This window comes from Rhinocladiella mackenziei (assembly GCF_000835555.1).
Source record: "Rhinocladiella mackenziei CBS 650.93 unplaced genomic scaffold supercont1.10, whole genome shotgun sequence".
In the NCBI taxonomy this organism is placed as follows: domain Eukaryota; kingdom Fungi; phylum Ascomycota; class Eurotiomycetes; order Chaetothyriales; family Herpotrichiellaceae; genus Rhinocladiella; species Rhinocladiella mackenziei.
In genome coordinates, this window is record NW_013550595.1 from 274905 (window position 1) to 292368 (window position 17464).

At 49.7% G+C, this 17464-nt stretch overlaps 7 protein-coding genes across 7 annotated transcripts; 3 read left to right on the forward strand and 4 right to left on the reverse strand.

Moving 5' to 3' along the window:
- Positions 1-456: 456 nt before the first annotated feature.
- Z518_10785 (uncharacterized protein) lies at positions 457-2469 on the reverse strand (the record flags this gene model as incomplete). The annotated part of the gene is made up of 1 exon (XM_013411616.1): positions 457-2469. One exon carries the CDS (start codon positions 2467-2469, stop codon positions 457-459), a length of 2013 nt encoding a protein of 670 aa, XP_013267070.1.
- Positions 2470-2713: 244 nt separating this feature from the next.
- Z518_10786 (uncharacterized protein) lies at positions 2714-3442 on the reverse strand (the record flags this gene model as incomplete). The annotated part of the gene is made up of 1 exon (XM_013411617.1): positions 2714-3442. The coding sequence occupies one exon, from the start codon at positions 3440-3442 to the stop codon at positions 2714-2716; it is 729 nt and encodes a 242-aa protein (XP_013267071.1).
- Positions 3443-5497: 2055 nt separating this feature from the next.
- On the forward strand, positions 5498-7959 carry Z518_10787 (uncharacterized protein; the record flags this gene model as incomplete). The annotated part of the gene is made up of 4 exons (XM_013411618.1): positions 5498-5736; positions 5789-5931; positions 5981-6950; positions 7005-7959. The coding sequence occupies 4 exons, from the start codon at positions 5498-5500 to the stop codon at positions 7957-7959; spliced, it is 2307 nt and encodes a 768-aa protein (XP_013267072.1).
- Positions 7960-8357: 398 nt separating this feature from the next.
- Z518_10788 (uncharacterized protein) lies at positions 8358-10117 on the reverse strand (the record flags this gene model as incomplete). Its single annotated transcript, XM_013411619.1, has 4 exons — positions 8358-8732; positions 8819-9017; positions 9079-9910; positions 9970-10117. The coding sequence occupies 4 exons, from the start codon at positions 10115-10117 to the stop codon at positions 8358-8360; spliced, it is 1554 nt and encodes a 517-aa protein (XP_013267073.1).
- Positions 10118-10840: 723 nt separating this feature from the next.
- Positions 10841-11765, forward strand: Z518_10789 (uncharacterized protein; the record flags this gene model as incomplete). Its single annotated transcript, XM_013411620.1, has 3 exons — positions 10841-11119; positions 11171-11425; positions 11478-11765. 3 exons carry the CDS (start codon positions 10841-10843, stop codon positions 11763-11765), a joined length of 822 nt encoding a protein of 273 aa, XP_013267074.1.
- A 2443-nt stretch (positions 11766-14208) lies between these two features.
- On the forward strand, positions 14209-16317 carry Z518_10790 (uncharacterized protein; the record flags this gene model as incomplete). The annotated part of the gene is made up of 1 exon (XM_013411621.1): positions 14209-16317. One exon carries the CDS (start codon positions 14209-14211, stop codon positions 16315-16317), a length of 2109 nt encoding a protein of 702 aa, XP_013267075.1.
- Positions 16318-16331: 14 nt separating this feature from the next.
- Positions 16332-17174, reverse strand: Z518_10791 (uncharacterized protein; the record flags this gene model as incomplete). The annotated part of the gene is made up of 2 exons (XM_013411622.1): positions 16332-16415; positions 16467-17174. The coding sequence occupies 2 exons, from the start codon at positions 17172-17174 to the stop codon at positions 16332-16334; spliced, it is 792 nt and encodes a 263-aa protein (XP_013267076.1).
- Between the last annotated feature and the right edge of the window lie 290 nt (positions 17175-17464).

The window sequence follows — 17464 nt, forward strand, 5'->3', positions numbered from 1 at the left end:
CCCCCAGAATCGTTGCGTGGATTGAGTGAGCCAATCCCCGAATCAGAAAAATCAGTTGTGCTTGGTAGTTGCCGGCGCGCTTCCAGTGACCCAAGCCCCGAATCGGAAAAATCCTTCTCGTGTGATGCCGCGTAGAGAGTGTTGCCATAATTGCCGTTTTGTGTATTGACATCTTCTCTTCTGTCGAGTCGTATCTGCTCGTAGAGCAATGCATCCGCTCGGAGGTTGAGAATATAAACTGCACCTGATCCGCAGACAATCCCAACGCAATTTTCCTTGACTGCAGATTGCACAGGCCGATATCCAGGCGGGAGCCACAGTAAATTGTTGCCACCCCAAGTAATCCATGCCTTTGCACCTCCTACACCACATCCAATCCATCATGTATGACCGGATTGCAAAGTTTGCCTCACACTTAAAGTCCCAGACTCTGTGACAAGATTCGAGCCGTCAGAACTAAAAGAGACTGGGCCTCCATGGCCCTCGAGCGTCTGGAGGCACACCCCCGTCATGGCATCCCAGAGCCGCACGGTGCGGGCCGTGAGAGCCCGAGGCCAGTTGCTGCCCGTCGGGAGAGAACGTCACTGAACTAACCCAGTCTCTATGGCCATCCAGCGTCAGGAGACACACCCCCGTCATGAGAGCCCGAGGCCAGGTGCTGCCCGTTAGGAATGTCACTGAATTTACAGAGCCTCTGTGGCCCTCGAGCTTTTGGAGGCACTTCCCTGTCCATGCATCCCAGAGCCATACGCTACCGTCATCAGAGCTCGAGGCCAGCAGCTGTCCGTCGGGAGAGAACGCCACCGAAATGATCTCACCGCCATGGCTCTCGAGCGTCTGTAGGCAGGGACCCCAGTTATCTGATAGTCTCGGGAATGAAGAAACCCATTGGCCTAATTCCTGCTTAAAAGTTTGTCGAACAAGGCTTTTTTCTGGAGAGAATATTAAAGCAGAGTAATACACCTGAAGTGGTGCCTTTTCAACAGCTGCTCGGCATTGACGAAAGGCTCGCATAGCGTCGTGTACGAACCTTTTATGGTGGAGAACATTCTCGAACGGCAACTCAGCCAGTTTCTTTTCCAAGCTGTACAGTCCCATAATTCCTTTATCGATCTCGCCGATAAGGCCGAGGGCCTCGAACCAATGGAGATGTTTCAGTAGAAATTTGTGAACTCGGCCTTGATCTAAAAAATAATCTTGATATTTTGGGCCATCGATGGAAATATCGCCGAGATATTGCATGAGATGAGCGACCCAAAAGGAGCGGACATAGCCAATCGCTCTCAGGCGATTGTCGATTGAAGCTGAACGTCGGGATGCGCCAGCGTACCTGAGAATGCACAGATCCTTTCTCAGAGTCTTTGACATAGCATCCAATGAACGATCCACGATTATGCCATGCTCTTCTTGAAAACCAGTAGGAAAGAGCCCCTCAGCGCCGTCACTAAGCAGGTAGTCTCTCGCAGATTGATGAACAAAGTAAATAATGCCTTTACGAACGGTAATAAAGGAACCGCAAAACTCAATTAGATTCGAAAGGCCACTGTCCAGAAGCTCTAGCGGAAGTCCTGTTGTGGTGATCAGCTCTTCCATCGATAAAGGTCGAAATGTCAGCGACACCGAACGAAGGATCCTCAAACAATGGTGTCGGTCCTCTTCATCATTAATTTGAAATACTTGGTCCAGCATCTGTGCACAGAGGTCTCGTAGGTCGGGGGGTATACTCTGCAGCGTAGAGAGTGCTCTCCGCGGAGGGACCTTAAGAAGCCTCTTACAAGCCAAGGCTGCCCAAAGGACAGTCGAGTCTGGCTTCGCGATCAACTCTTTCTTGACCTTCTCCGTGAGCTCTAAGCTGTATGAATTTCTCTTGGCAAGCTCGCTAGTTTTTTGTTCAATAAAAGCTCGGACTGCTTTGGAGATGTGCCGTTCATTCAATTCCAAACTCAGCATCTGACCTTCGTGCATTAAGATCTGCTTAATGTTGGCGTCGTGGCGACTAGATAGGAGCCATTTAGTCTTTGAGGATTTCGCATGTGCCACGATGAGATCAAGGAGTTGCTCCCGTTCCGTTCCCGAACTGCATTCGTTCAATGCGTCAATAAGAATGAATGCTCTAGAACAATCCGCTAGCATTGCTGACAGCGTCGAGAACAGAGCGTATATGGCGTTTGGACCATTGAGCTGATTTGATTTGGACTGGTACATGGCGTGGAATATGCTGGCCAGCTGAGCGCTTCCCATAGCAAGCATCCAGATCAGACCACGTAAAATGGAAGCGGCTGTGTTGCGCCTTGGATCAGTATTTTGACAAAAGAAACATGCAACGGTACGAGGATTTTGAGGTGAACCCTTCACCAATCCGCGGACAAGGGCAATCATCAGCATGGTTTTTCCTTTTTCCCGGGTCTCCTTTAATCCAGGGAAGTTGACTTGTGTTGCCGTCTCGCCATCCTTGGAGTATAGGGTCATTAAGAATCCAATCGTAGCTCTCCTTTAACAGTGCATCCTTCAAATGTTCAATTCTTTCCATGTCAAGCTTTGGATCAGTGGCTTGCAGATCGCCGAGGCTCTTCATTGTGGCCATGTCAAGTTTAGCGGGCAGGTTCAGCAACTCTCCAGCCTTTGTTAGTATAGTAAAGAGATCAAGATGAGGGCAAAGATCTGGCTAGCAGGACAATACTGGCGGTGAATGGAGTACTTACTGATTGAAGACCTATCGATTTCTGCTCTCAACCGGACGAAGGAGTTTTCCCCCTTCGCCATATATGGGAGATATAAAGACGTTAAGTATCCCCAGAAGACAGTAAGCATTATCCTCTTTCCTTTGGGTTTTGCGATTTTCTGCCCATCGCAGTCGCTCATCGACGCCGAATTCAGACAAAGGTGCTCCGCTGAGAGCTGCGATAGGAATGCCCGTTATCTCGTGAATCTGCTGCTTCAGTATCCTCTTGTTGCCAAGAAGCTCTCCTTCTTGTGAAAAGAACTCAGCTGATTCCGGAGCAAGGAGTTCTTGAAGTGTCCAGCCCCGTGTGAACCACCTGCTGTTTCGAAAGGCTGATTCCCACGATCGTTGAGTCTGGCCGTTTTTGTCGCTTTTACCAGCCGAAACATCTGATAGATACACATAGCACTTTGCTGCGTCACGGTACCAGCGAAACATAGAGAAAATCGATTCGGAGAGCTCTGGATAATTTGCTTTATCGATGCAGCATGTGTCCACCCAGAAATAACGGAGGCCATCCCTCCTAGCTTGTTGGCCACAGAATTGAATCTTCGTATAACCGGCCTTTTCCTTGCCAGATCCACTATTGATATCGTTGAACGTGACCTCATCTTCATCTGCTTCCCAGGTATGTGCTAGAATCGCGTAGGGAGGGATGTCGTCGGTGAAATCCCTGGAAAAATGTGGTGTATCTCCACTGTCAAGTTCCAGGAGGCGCATCATGTGACAGATGATTGTGTCACCGGTCGAGCACGTAGGAGACAGATATGAGCACGATATTGTGAATCGTAAAGGGATATTTCACCACTTCTGGTGCTGTTCAACTACAGCCCAGGGGGGAGGGAGCACAAGAAGCGTCATATCGCAGATGGACTGGGTTCGAGGTCGAAGTTCGGGAGGCGTCGCGGATCGAAATGGAGCACTCGGCGCCCGCAGCCACCGTGTCTGGCAGGAGGCTCTGGTATTGCTAGATCTCTGCCAAATCCAGGATGGTCCAAATGAATGTGAGGGAAGCATGTTGAAGGATCAGGCTGAAATGCTAATATGCTGCAATAGTGCCAAGCCAACATGTACAAGTCTTGGCGTCGACACGCTCCACGCCAGGCCGCAACAACGTGATTCCAATTAAAAACTTAAGGTGTTTGAGAGACTCTTGGCAGAGAGTTTCGGACAATAGAGAGTGGGTCTAGAACTGTCTGCGCACCCAATTGGCCCTTGTTGTCCGTAGGATGGAAGGGTACCTGGAAAACCCTAGTAAAGCCACACAATCGAGGTACCAAACATCAAAATTGAGGCGCTCACATACCTTGGTCATTTGCGGGCTCTTTACCTCGTTGTCGCTCGATTCGAACTTAGACTTTCCTGGCGTTATAGTGCCTATTTTGACTTTGAACCCAGCGATTGTCAATGTCCACTTGCTCATACCGTTTGGGAGGTCATTGATCAAACCTTCCTTCGGTTGAACATGTCTGACTGAAAACTTTCGTTGGTTGTGGCACCCCATCTATCAGTTAGTTATAGGTTGACGAATGCCCCAAACGGTGCCTGTCAAACAGCTGGTGCATAGTGCCAAGAGCCCCTATTCCCTGGCCTATGTAGATGGGCTTCCCCTTTTCCATAGCTACAATCTATACACGAGTTCTATCCGCCCCCCTTATTGTTTGACAAATATTCAAAACAGACTCTGGCCCGCTCATTTTGGCCCCGTACGAACATTTTCTGGAGTGAATGAATAGGATAGATGGGACAGTTGAACTATGTGGAGAGACCTCAAGTCCTTTCGTAGCTGTATCACTTCAGGCACGTACTTGTTAGGCTCAACATATTTCCATTGCGAGTTTTCGTGCGTTTTCAAGTCGATCTTTCATCCCGGACTAGGTCAACGAGAGGTGAAAAGGCCAGCGGGCGTGCATGATGGTTGCTTTCAGGGTTTCGCCTTTCTCCAACAAACATGGAGGTTTGATGTCGCCTTTTCTTATCGTCAACACCGTCAGAGCGTCAGCCCCAAGTACAACGTTGAGATGAAGGGTCATTGCAACTTCTCCATTTCCTTGGTAACCGGATGGAGTCTGCATGAGCGTTACTTCTACACGGATGGCCTCTTTGAAGTCCAAATGTCCATGGAATTTGGGGCTCATTCGCTCGTCGTTCTCTATGAGACCTGTACTGAGAATGAAATAGGTCATTATAAAGGGACCCTAATCAACGACTATTTTCGGTTTCAAATCATGGATCTGATTCTCCCCTTCTTATCAAGCACTCCATTTTCCTTCAGGTAGTATGTCGCAAAGGCATCCCTTTCAAGGGCAAGTCGGAACTGACACGTCGGGTTTTCGGAAGCAATTATAGGGAACTGTTTACCTACTCCTAGGTATCTCACTTGTTATGCCACCACTGCTGACAACTTCTAGAATGCGAGTGCCTCTAGGAAGACTATATGATCCTGCAAGGTTAACGGCTTGTCGGCTTCAGAACAAGCTCGCACATCTCCGAATAGGAAACCCCGGTTGGTTGCTATCTCGCGGTAGATCACTAGTTGGGGTTCCAGCGTGGTTTTAGTCAGATCCAGCAGTGTTCATCCGACATTCGCGTTGCATCGTGCATGGGATCCTCCACGGGTAAATTGCTAGATGAATCGAGCTTTAACTCAACAGCGCAAGGTTACATCATGCATTCAAAGGGCTTTCGGTTACGAATCCAGCATAAAGTCATGAGAAACCAACGGGAATCCCTTCTCTCGGAGTCAACTCGAAAGTTGAATTCGCACCATAAGTGATGCATTTAACTACGCTACTATGCTACCTGTGGGCCGTGATCGCCTCTGTTCAGTGCCACTCCATACAGGGCTTGACAGACCTAGTCAAACGTCGTCTTCCTGCTCATGTTGATGACATTTCATTCGTACTCGATGCGGAAGACCATACTCCGGGCGTGACAAACGACCAATACATGGTCAATTGCGACCATGGAAAGGTCTCAATCCAGGGCAATTCTCTCAGCGCCCTTGCATCAGGGTCAGTAGCCACATAGGTCCTCTACTTCTCATCTAGCTGAACAAACACGAAGCTTGCACCACTACTTAACCGACGTGGCAAATACTGATATGTACTGGTTCATCGGGAGTCAATTGGATCAAGTCCAAACGCTGCCCACCTGCGAACCCTGGAATCGGTCGAGCATTGTCCCTTGGAGGTACCATTTCAATACAGGTAAGAAGCATCGACGACTTTGGCGAATTAGTTGATCCGATCTTCGCAGTGACGTTCTCCTATACCACGGCATTCTGGTCGTGGGAAGACTGGGAGCTGGAACTAGACTGGCTTGCCTTGAGAGGAGTCAATCTACCTCTCGCCTGGGTCGGCGCGGAAAAGATCTTACTCGAGGTCTTTGAAGAGATGGGACTCTCTCGGTCAGAGGTCATTGAATTCTTTAGTGGTCCTGCATTCCAAGCTTGGAATCGATTCGGCAACATCCAAAGCTCCTGGGGCGGTCCCCTTCCAATGTCATGGATTGATAGCCAATTTGAGCTGCAGAAGCAAATTCTTCAACGCATGGTCGAACTTGGAATGACTCCAGTACTTCCAGCTTTCACGGGATTTGTCCCTAGAGCCTTTCCAGAGGTATTTCCAAATGCAACTCTCGTCAACATTTCTCAATGGAACGGGTTTAGTCCTCAGTATACGAACGATACATTCCTGGATCCTTCGGATTTTCTCTTCGCCCGGCTGCAAAAGAGTTTCATTGCGAAACAGCAACAGCATTATGGCAATATCTCCCACATTTACACCCTAGATCAGTTCAACGAGAACGATCCCATCTCTGGAAACCCAGATGACCTCCAGCAACTCTCGAATACGGTCTGGCAGAGTCTAAAGCGAGCCGATCCCAACGCGATCTGGATGCTCCAAGGCTGGCTCTTCTTTAGCAATTCTGACTTCTGGACCAACGAAAGAGTGGAAGCTTTCCTGAGTGGAGTAACGGAGGACCATGACATGTTAATTCTGGATCTGTTTTCGGAGACGCAGCCACAATGGCAGAACCTGAATTCGTACTATGGAAAGCCGTGGGTGTGGTGTCAATTGCATGATTACGGGGGCAACCAAGGCCTCTATGGCCAGGTGATGAATGTTACTATCAATCCAATCGAGGCGATAGCCAACTCTTCCTCTCTCGTGGGGTTTGGATCGACCATGGAAGGTCAGGAAGGAAATGAAATTATGTACGACCTGTAAGTTCCAACCTCCTATCCGAGTATACATCGCCTCCTAACGAGGCCCCAAAGACTACTTTCGCAAGCTTGGTCCAGTTCGCCCATCGATTTGCCAACGTACTTCCATAATTGGGCAAGAAGACGTTATTCGAATGCCACGGAAAGCCGCCTGCCAGAGTCGATCTATCAGGCTTGGGGAATCCTTCTACATACAGTCTATAACAACACGAACCTGACGGCTGCCCAGGCTGTCACGAAATCTATCTTTGAACTCGCTCCAAATTCAACCGGCCTTCTCAATCGCACTGGTCATCATCCAACCACAATCACCTACGACCCGGCCTCTCTCGTTGAAGTCTGGCAGACGTTCCTCTCGGCTGCCGATTCTCTTCCTACACTTTGGTCCAATAGAGCCTACCAATTCGACCTCATCGACATAGCCCGGCAGGTCCTCGCCAACGCATTTAACCCCCTATACACCACTTTCGTCGCTCAAACGAATCTCACGACCTTGAACACCTCTGACACGTCCGCCTTGAACGGAGCCCTGGCTGCGGCTTCACAGACACAAACCCAAATCCTCTCCCTCCTCTCCACGCTCGACACACTCTTGGGGTACACGCCGAGCGAAGTGCCTGAATCTTCCCTTAATTCCTGGGTCACAGCTGCTCGTGCGTGGTCGGCCTCCAATGGCATCACATCAAAATACTTGGCTTATAATGCCGTCAACCAGATCACGCTCTGGGGCCCGGCGGGCGAGATCTCAGATTATGCCTCACGTCAATGGGCTGGATTGGTCGGGGGGTATTACGTACCTCGTTGGCGTCTGTTCACCGAGGCGTACATTGATGCCCTGAGGAGTGGGGTGCCGGTCAATCAGACCGCATGGGAGAATCAATTGTTGACATGGGAGGAGCAGCAGCAAATACCGTTGGGCCAGAATCTCGAGCAATTGCGAGATCCCACTGAGCTGCAGGGGATGATGACATCGATTGAGGAGGCGTGGTGTGAGATGCTCGGATGTTGAACAGAATCAGTTGATACGAAAACCTGCCCGGTCCCGTTTTACACTCCATCCCCATGTCCGACCCACCACGGACAAGAGTATCCGAGCAAGAACTAGGCCTTCGAGTCGGAAAGCATTCGGATTTCATCAGGGCCCCTAAATTTCCGTCAACTGTAAAGGGTGGGGGGGGGGGGGGGGGGGGGTTCTAACATGTACAGACACAACGTGTAACAGTCAATGAGAGAGAATGCAAGAAACAGTGCTGGTGATTCCGTCACAGAGATCGCATAAATTTAATTTATTCACCACCAAAGGCTATATACAAAGTCGAGATCTGAGTCGAATCACTCTTACCGTTCTTTCATCTTTCACTTTCCCGGCCGAACATCATATACACAGATAGTCAAGCAGATGCTTCCTCAAACCTTCGTCACATGCTCGACATCAATTGCCCCCCCACTATTCTCCTGTTTTTCCGCCACAAGACTATCAACCATCGGCCTAGGCCTCTCTCCATCGAAGATCTCCGCGATCTCTTCCAAACTATGTCCCTTTGTCTCGGGGAAGAAGAACCACGTAATCACCACGATGAAGACAAGAATAACGCAGAACACAATGTAGTAGTGCCAGCCGATATTGTCTAGTGCGATGGGGTTGACAAAGGCCAGAATCACGAGGGAGCCGTAGATAGAGAGCATTTCCGCCGTAAGACCCTTGGCGCGCAGCGAATAGGGGAGGATTTCGGTGCTGTAGCCGAAGAGTAAGGGCGTGTAGCAGATGTCGTAGTGGAAGAACTGGAAACCAAACTATCAGTAGTTGTCCCGTAAAAAAAAAAAAAAAAAATATATTCCTGATGATTAGGAGAGAGAGGGGTGCCCACGTATATAAAAATGAAAGCCACGACAGAGATTCCAGCGCCTTTATTGCCTTGCTCATCGAAGACGGCAGAACAAGCGGTCCAGATGACGAAGGAGATCAGCATGCCGATGCCAGACCAGTTGAATAAGGTGCGCCGGCCGAGTCGATCGACTAGGAAGGCGGCGCTGGCAGCAGCCCAAAAGTTGAAGATTTGAAGAAGACTAAGAGATATCTAGTGTCAGGAAAACGTTGAGATTAGGGGGTAAAATGGATGTGGCTGACCCGTTGATCAGGACTTGAGTATCGGGATCCTTGATGCCAACAGTGTCAAGAACCAAAGTTAGATAGTACGACACAACAGCGACACCGTTCCATTGAGCGAAAGCGCCAACACAGACAACGATGAATGTTCGGCGTCGGTTTCCTGATGTAGAGACCAGAGAGGACCATTTGGTCGATGCAGCTTCTCGCTCAGCCTCAATTGCCTGGGAGATCTCGGCCATTTCAAACTCGATGAGTTCATGGTTCGAATCTCCGCCGGTGTGGTAACGGGCGAGGATTCGTCTAGCCTCAGCGGGTTTTCCATTTGCAATGAACCAACGGGGCGATTCTGGCACGAACCAGAAGAAACAGAGTTGGATGAGAGGGTAAGCTGCTTGCAGGATGGAAGGAGCACGCCATGCCCAGTCGCTGTTGCCGATGTGTTTTTGTGTCCCGTACGTGCTCCATGCAGCGAGGATGGCGCCGAAGTAGTAGCAGGTCCAGAACAGAGATGTGTATTTGCCTCTGTGCGTGGGGAAGCAGAGTTCGGAAATCAGCATGGGAGAAGGCTGGGTCACGAGCATGCCGCCGCATCCAACGATGATACGCGAAACGACGAACATGGCATAATTCACAGAGGCGGCTTGGATGATGGAGGCGACGATGATAGTAATAATGCCGGTAAATAGTGTCCATCTGCGACCGAGCTTGTCTGAAAGGGTGCCGACGATGGGGAGAATGACTACTGAGCCGATTGATTGCGCGGCGTTGATCACACCTAGAACCGAGCCTGATGGGTGATTGAAATATGATTTCCACGAGCTTGTTGCTTGAAGGCCATTCATCATGGAGCCTCAACGAACAGATATTAGACCACTTTGCCACCCAAGACTTTGACGGGAATGTGCATACCATCGTAACCTGCCACCGCCGACGAAAGCAGTGGGACCAACAAAATGAGGTTCAGCTTAAGGAGGTGAGGAATTTTGAACCATGCCTTTTCATAATGGGGGAGCACCTTGGCCAGGGCTTCTCCTACGATATCTTGATCATTGACCATTTTGAATATAAGAGGAAGAGAATTGAGGAGCTTGGTTATATCGTCGTTGGGGATCGTTCATCGTAGGGAGAGGCAAGATCAGCAAAGATATATGGCTTTGGCAAAGTCAAAACGTCGGCTCGTGGCCGTGGACGTTGCCACATCTCCACAATGAGCCGTGGAGCGAGAGTTAATGTGGAGAAAAACCTGTGGGAGACGGGCATGAAATTGAGTTCGAAGGGGGTCGTCCTCAGTCCGGACGTCTGTACTCCGGCCATGGCAAAAAAGACGAATAAGTTCCATCATCCGCCAATAGGAGAAATATCGACCCCGGAGAGGCCGCCCCGTGAAGTTTGCATCCCTAGGTCTTGCCCGGAGAACAAGTGTCCGCTGTGCATTGTAGGCGGAGTTAGATAGTCGGAGCAGTGGCCTCAACTATCATCTTGTATGTTTCAATGTGATACATCCTATTTTCACGGCAGTTGGTGGTTCAAAAAAAAGGGAAAGAAAAGGAAAGAAGAAGTCCGCCGTGAATATACTGCTAAGTACTTGTGCAAGTGGAGCGTCCGAAAGGTCTGGGGTGTAGTTTTATGGTCTCTGTATTTTGGGGTTGCCGTGCATATCCTTATAAATCGTAACTTCTGTTCATTGTCCTTCAGTCTGGGGTGCGTTGTGAGTACTTTTTTCATCATCGTTCCATCCAAAAAGAGTTTCTTCGGCTGCAATATCTCATATCTGGCCACAATGGGTTCCGTCGATACTCCCGTCCGCAAGCGATGGCCGAATCCACCGCTTCAAGACAGTATTTTCAAAATGTTTGATATGCATGGGAAAGTCACCATCATCACGGGGGGATCAGGTGGCATTGGCTATGAAGTGGCCAGAGGTCTGGCCGAGGCTGGCTCAGATATTGCTTTGTGGTACTATAAGTCACCCAATGCTCTGAAACTCGCAGCCACCATCGAGAAAGATTTGGGTGTCAAGTGTAAGGCCTATCAGTGTGATGTCTCAGAGTATGATCAGGTGAGAAGACGGTTTAGCCGCTTTAACGAACCTAATTTAATCGCGACTTAGGTGTCGAGCACTGTTCATGCAGTGATAGAAGATTTCGGCCGATTAGATGTCATGATCGCCAACGCGGGTATCCCGTCAAAGGCCGGAGGGTTGGACGACAAGCTTGAAGATTGGCATCGAGTGGTGAATGTGGATTACAATGGCGCTTACTATTGCGCTCGCGTTGCTGGCGAGGTCTTCCGAGAGCAAGGGTCGGGAAATCTGATTTTCACGGCATCAATGAGCGGCCATGCCGCCAATGTGCCTCAACAACAGGTGGGTGGAACGAAATGGCAGCTCCAAGGCGACCAACTGACAGTGGCCACAGGCCTGCTACAATGCGTGCAAGGCAGGAGTGATACATCTCGCCAAATCGCTGGCAGTGGAATGGGCTGGGTTCGCGCGGGTTAACTGTGTCAGCCCCGGATATATCGACACGGCAATTTCTGGAGATTGTCCATTTGAGATGAAAGAAGCTTGGTTCGAACTAACACCGATGAAGCGCGATGCCGACCCAAGGGAATTGAAGGGAGTCTACTTGTACCTCGCCTCAGATGCCAGCACATACACCACGGGTGCCGACATTGTAGTAGATGGTGGCTATACTTGCCGATGAAGAGGCGAACGATATGGCCAGTAACAGATTCACATTTCATACGCACTGGCCCTCTTATGCTTTGCAAGTGGAGAATACTACCCTCTTTGTCTGCTCGACACCATTCGCAAAGAGAAATGAATCTCTCTTCTCTGGCCTGGCTTGAGCACATTTCCAACGGCAAGAGGTGTTCGGTCGAGAAGGGTCTGGGTTTTGAGGTTCTGGCCATAGACGATTCTATCCAAATGTAGACGAGATCGAATGCAACAGGAACTCACAAGGGCGACCTTGTAAACTTGTCGAACCGACAACGGATTCCTGAATGCGGGAAGAAGAGTCTTTACCTTTTAAATAACTCCCGCTGGCACTCCCGTCACAGCTCCATGGGTCTCTGGATATTAGAGGACGAAAGAAGCTGATTGAGCGGTGGACTGCCAACCCTCAAGGGTCCTCTCCCATCGCCACCATCATCATCATGCTGTTACGTTTGTCGTGCTGCCTTCTTATCTACACCACTCGCCTATTCTGGCCTGGTCATGGTGCTTCACCTACGTCGGCCGAATGTCGAGCTGGCGACACAACTTCCTTGACCGGTGATCACTGCTCGAAACAGAACATATGCAAGTGGAGATACTCTGAACTACACCGCACTGGCCAATCCGGCTACTACGAGATGCAACGCAAGTTCATGGCCATTCTTATAAAGGCGGAAACATACCAAATCGTATTCCTGTAAGTTGTCTTATCCTTTCTACCGAAAGCATAGCCATTGATAGAATCAAGACTCGTCCTCGTGCTTGTCGGCTTCGGCACTCCAATTTTCCTTGCCGTGCTCAACATGCTTCCTTTCATGACCAAATCTTGGACAAGATCAAACCATATCCTTCAACTGATGGTACGTATCAGGTCCGTCCGCTTCTAGAAAACGTACCGACCGTCGGACAAAGCCCCCGGCTTATGAGATATTCCTCGTCTCCCACATTATCATGGCATTGTTTGTGATTATAGGAACGGGTACCTCTCGTACTATGGCTTCGGCTTACCAGGAAGTTACGAGGACGGCTTCTACGCCGCCTTCGCCGTCAGGATTTTCGAACGCATCGTTCACGCCCTCCACATTGTTAAGAACGGAGTGCGAAGGGTAGCGGTGACTGAAGTTGGGCCTAACCACATTCATGTCGATATTCAGGGGCTGAGACGGACCGATGAATCCGGATTTCATGTTTACGCCTATTTCCCCACGCTAACCCGGCTCTCCGTCCTGGGGAAAGCTACCCCTTCTCGATCAATTCTGCCACCCTCTTCCGATCGCACAAGTACAGCCTGTCCATGCCAAGTGACTCTATTCACCACTCCGAAAGATAAGCAGGAAAGCCACAGAAACTCGAACGCCCTCTAGCGATGAGCCTGCCGACAGTGCGGGCGTTACCCTGATCATCAAGAATACCGGCATGACTCGATTGCTGCAAAACCACGCTAGTATGCTCACCCCTATGGATAGCCCTTAGCCGAATAACTCGACGGACACAGTTCTCAAATGCAGCCGAGTGTTACTGATAGGCGGCGGCATCGGCATCACAGGCCTTTTAGCATAGCTGAACACATATCCCAACGCCAAACTCACATGGAGCGTGAAGGAGAGTGCAGAAATAGTCGTGTAGGAGCTGGACATCTTGCTGAACGGTGTCACAGACAAGCCGATCGTGGCTGTCCGGAAACTGAATGCGAGAAAATCGCTACTGCGGGAAGAACAGGCCGGGTGGAAGGTCGGAGTGATAGCGTGTGGATCAGGTGGGCTTTGCGATGTGGTGCATGCAGAGGTGACCAGATTCGGGAGACATTAGAGGACGGCGATTGAGCTGAAGTTTGATGCTTCTCATGGTAATGAGGAGAAACTGTTGAGATGACTGATATAAGCTAGCAGAAGTTTATTATTCGTATACCCCCTTTGAGTATTCCGTGCACCACGCACTGAATATTAAATATTTTGCCAATTTGACGCGCGATATAGGGTTCTTAGTGCTGTAGGAACTCCTCGTCGTATTTTCAAACCTTCCTGCAAAACTATGCCAAGAAATGGCCCCACTGAAGTACGGTAGAGTGTTCCCCTCTCAAAGCGAAGTAATTTTTAACCTTCGATTTTCTCGCCTGAAAAACCTTCGAATCTCAATATTTTTGGGTAAACAAATCTTTCAGAGCAGAATTACTCGTAGCTAGAGTTCCAAGGCTTTCAATTGACTTAGCGTTGAGAAATCCGAGGAGGGGATAATTCGGCCAACAGTGGCATCGTAGTATTGCTTCCCCGTAGCCTCTGCATATGTTACGGCGCAGCTTTAGCGCTACACAAACATTTTCGTTTTCGGTAGTTCCTCGCGATTACAATTCCTCCACAAACACTGCAATTCCGAGTAATTTCCGTTCTTTACTCGCTTTCTCCTCTGCCTAGTGATGGCTGCAATCGCTCATGGATGACCACAGCGGTACCCCTGTTGAAAAGACCTTGTCTTCCTGCACTGAATGCCGCCGCAGGAAAGCAAGATGTGATCGGGTAAATCCTTGCAACAATTGTGCCCGTTTTGGTCGAACGTGTATCTATGAGAGAGTCTCGAGAACTCCTTTGACTAGAAAACACCTGACCAATGTCGAAAGAGAGCTCGCTAGAGCCAAAGCCCTCCTTCGCCAGTACGAGGGTAATCGTTCCCCTTCAGCAACTCTCGGTGCAGAAGTGGATGGATCCCCCTATGGTACCCATGCTCCTCGCGACAATGATTTATCGATGACCCAAACAAGGCCACAGCAAACGAATACATCTGCCTTAGTTACATTCGAGGACAGACGCGATCAAACGTCGAGACACTCGGCGGAAGGCCACGTGGTCGAGAACGGCATCCTCCGAGGACAATCAACCACCGTCAATGGCCACACCGCACGGACAAATAGTCCGACATTTACCCTTGAGACATCACCCGCGAGTGGTGAATTCGACTGGGATGAACGTGTGCAAAAGGTCAGCCAGGCCCATTTTATCGATGGGATGGCGAGCCTCCCAGAACGCTCAAGCCGAGGATACATGGGCGTCGCATCGGGAGCGGCCCTCCTCAGACTTGCTGATAGCACGACTGATTCGGGGGTTGACATGGAAAACGGCCACCACGAGGACCATATACAGGAAACACCACCCATCCCAAATGTTATATTCTCCTTGTCACAGCTCGAACCTTTCGTGGACGCCTACTTTCAGACTTATCATATCTCCTACCCCATCGTACATGAAGCCACCTTCAGGGCCCAATTCATGGAAGTCGTTCCGAGACCCAAAGGAAACGCTTGGCAAGTTCTGCTACACATCATTGCGGCCTTGGGCTCATTTGCAGCCGCGGTGACCGCTCCCGAAGTTGATGTGGCCTTATTTGAAGCTGCCAAAGCCCGCATGTCAATTGACATGTTGGAGACGGGAAATATTGTCCTGGTGCAAGCTCTGACCTTGATATCAAACTATGTTCAGAAGAGAAATAAACCGAATTCGGGGTATAATTACCTGGGTCTGGCCAAACGAATGGCCATGGGGATTGGCCTCCATAAAGAGTTTCCGGCATGGCACTCGACACCGATGAGGTTGGAGATCAGACGACGTGTCTACTGGTGTCTCTACATCTTCGATGTTGGAGCGACTATTACCTTTTCTCGACCTTTGGACTTGCCGCAAGAAGGAATTGAAATACAGCTGCCCCTCAACGTTGCGGACGGTGACATCACCATCAACACTAAAAGATTTCCTTCTGAGGTTCAGGAAACCACCTTGTATACACACGTAAGGTGTCAGTCTCGATTTCATCTAGCAACGGAGGGAATCTATGCGAAATTAATCTCCGCTCATTTTCCCTCCGCGGAAGAAATGCTACAAGCAGACGATTCTCATCTTGTCAAGTGGTTGCAAGAACTTCCATCTTACTTTCGAGAGGGAGCCAATTTGGCACCGAAGTTCCGCCTTTGCCATTCGGTATTGCAATGGCGCTGGAGAAACTTCCGTATCTTAATGTATCGCCCATATCTCATGCGAAAGTTTATGACGAAACGACGGTCTACCCTTCCGAATTCCGTTTGGGAAGATAGCGCGATTCAACGATGTTTGGAGGCCGCTGCGGAATCCATTCAGCTCATCACCAATTATTGGCAACATGGGACCCAAAATGTCCTTGCGTGTTGGTACTCGTTATATTTTCTGTTCCAAGCGACTCTGATCCCCGTTATCTGTCTCCGAAACGAACCACACTCCGCCCTTGCCCCGGGATGGCGAAACCAGGTCTTTGGCGCCCTCGAGACGATTTCAGACATGACTCGTCTGAACTCGGCAGCGTCACGCTGCTATAATGTGATCATGAAGCTGTGCGGAGCGTACCTCGCTCAGGACATGTCGCAGTGGGACTCGCCCACCAGCGAAAGTCCCTTGACCCAGCTCAATGCGCTCAATTCATTCATGTGGCCAATGACCGACCCACAACTTTCGAACGGTCACGATCTTGCCTTTTTCGAGTCTGTCCCGTTCGACTTTGTGAACCAATTCACGATGTGACAACCATTGGACCTCTACGGCAGTGTATAAGCTCCGTCAATGACCATGTTGGCGCCTGTCATATATGATGAGGCGTCACTTGCAAGGAAAACATATGCCTTGAAATTGTTAGTCATCTTCGTTTGCTGACATCGTGAGGATTGACGTACTCCCTTCAACTCATAAGGATCACAAAGACGCTGGGCTGGAATCATTCCAAACCATTTCTTTCTCCATTCTTCAGGATGGACTGACAGCATATCTGTGGCGATAAACCCGGGTGACACACAATTTACACGGCAGAAATCAACCCATTCGACGGCAAGGCATCGGGCCAATTGGACCAGACCAGCCTTCGATGCGTTGTACGCCGCCTGTTTTTGAGGAACATTCACCAGAATGGCGCTCACAGATGCTGTAAAAATCAAATTCCCAAATCCTTGCTGTTTGAAAATTCTGCCGGCGGCTTGTGCTGTCCAAAAGGCGCCATCTAAGTTGACCTTCATGATCTCACGCCACTGTTCCACGGTAACATCCTCAGCCGCATGGTGAGTGGCAATACCAGCATTTGCAACCACGATGTCAAGTTTCCCGAAGTCCTTTGCAATCTGAATCAAGGTGTTTCCAATGGCCTTTGCGTCCTGGACTTCGGCTCGATAGGCAACGCATTTGACACCGTTGGCTTCCGCGATCTCGGCAGCAAATACGGACGCGTCCTTGGAAGTTCGATAAATCATTGCCACATTTGCACCAGCTTCAGCTAGCCCTCGTGACACTTCGAGTCCGATACCTCTTGCTCCACCAGTCACAGCCGCGACCTTTTCTCGCAGGCTGAACGCCTTTAGTACGTTTTGATCATTTGGCCTTGAAAGGACCATTATTGTCAAGAGAGTTGTTTGGGAAAGGGGACTGAGGAAAAGAAACTTGAAAGTCGTACGCGGAGACACGTTCTGCGATTTATGGAAGTGGAAGAATCGTGACTACAGAAAAATGTAACCGCACATCTGCAGCAATGAGCAAAAAATCCCTGCGCACACTTTGTCGGCCAGTGACTCCCGCTGCAAATGATGTGAGAGAAGATTTTCCGTGGCTCCACAGGTGCCACCATGTGAACGTATTATCCACAAATCCCGTTAGAGCGAATACGGAGGTCTTTCACCGGCAATAA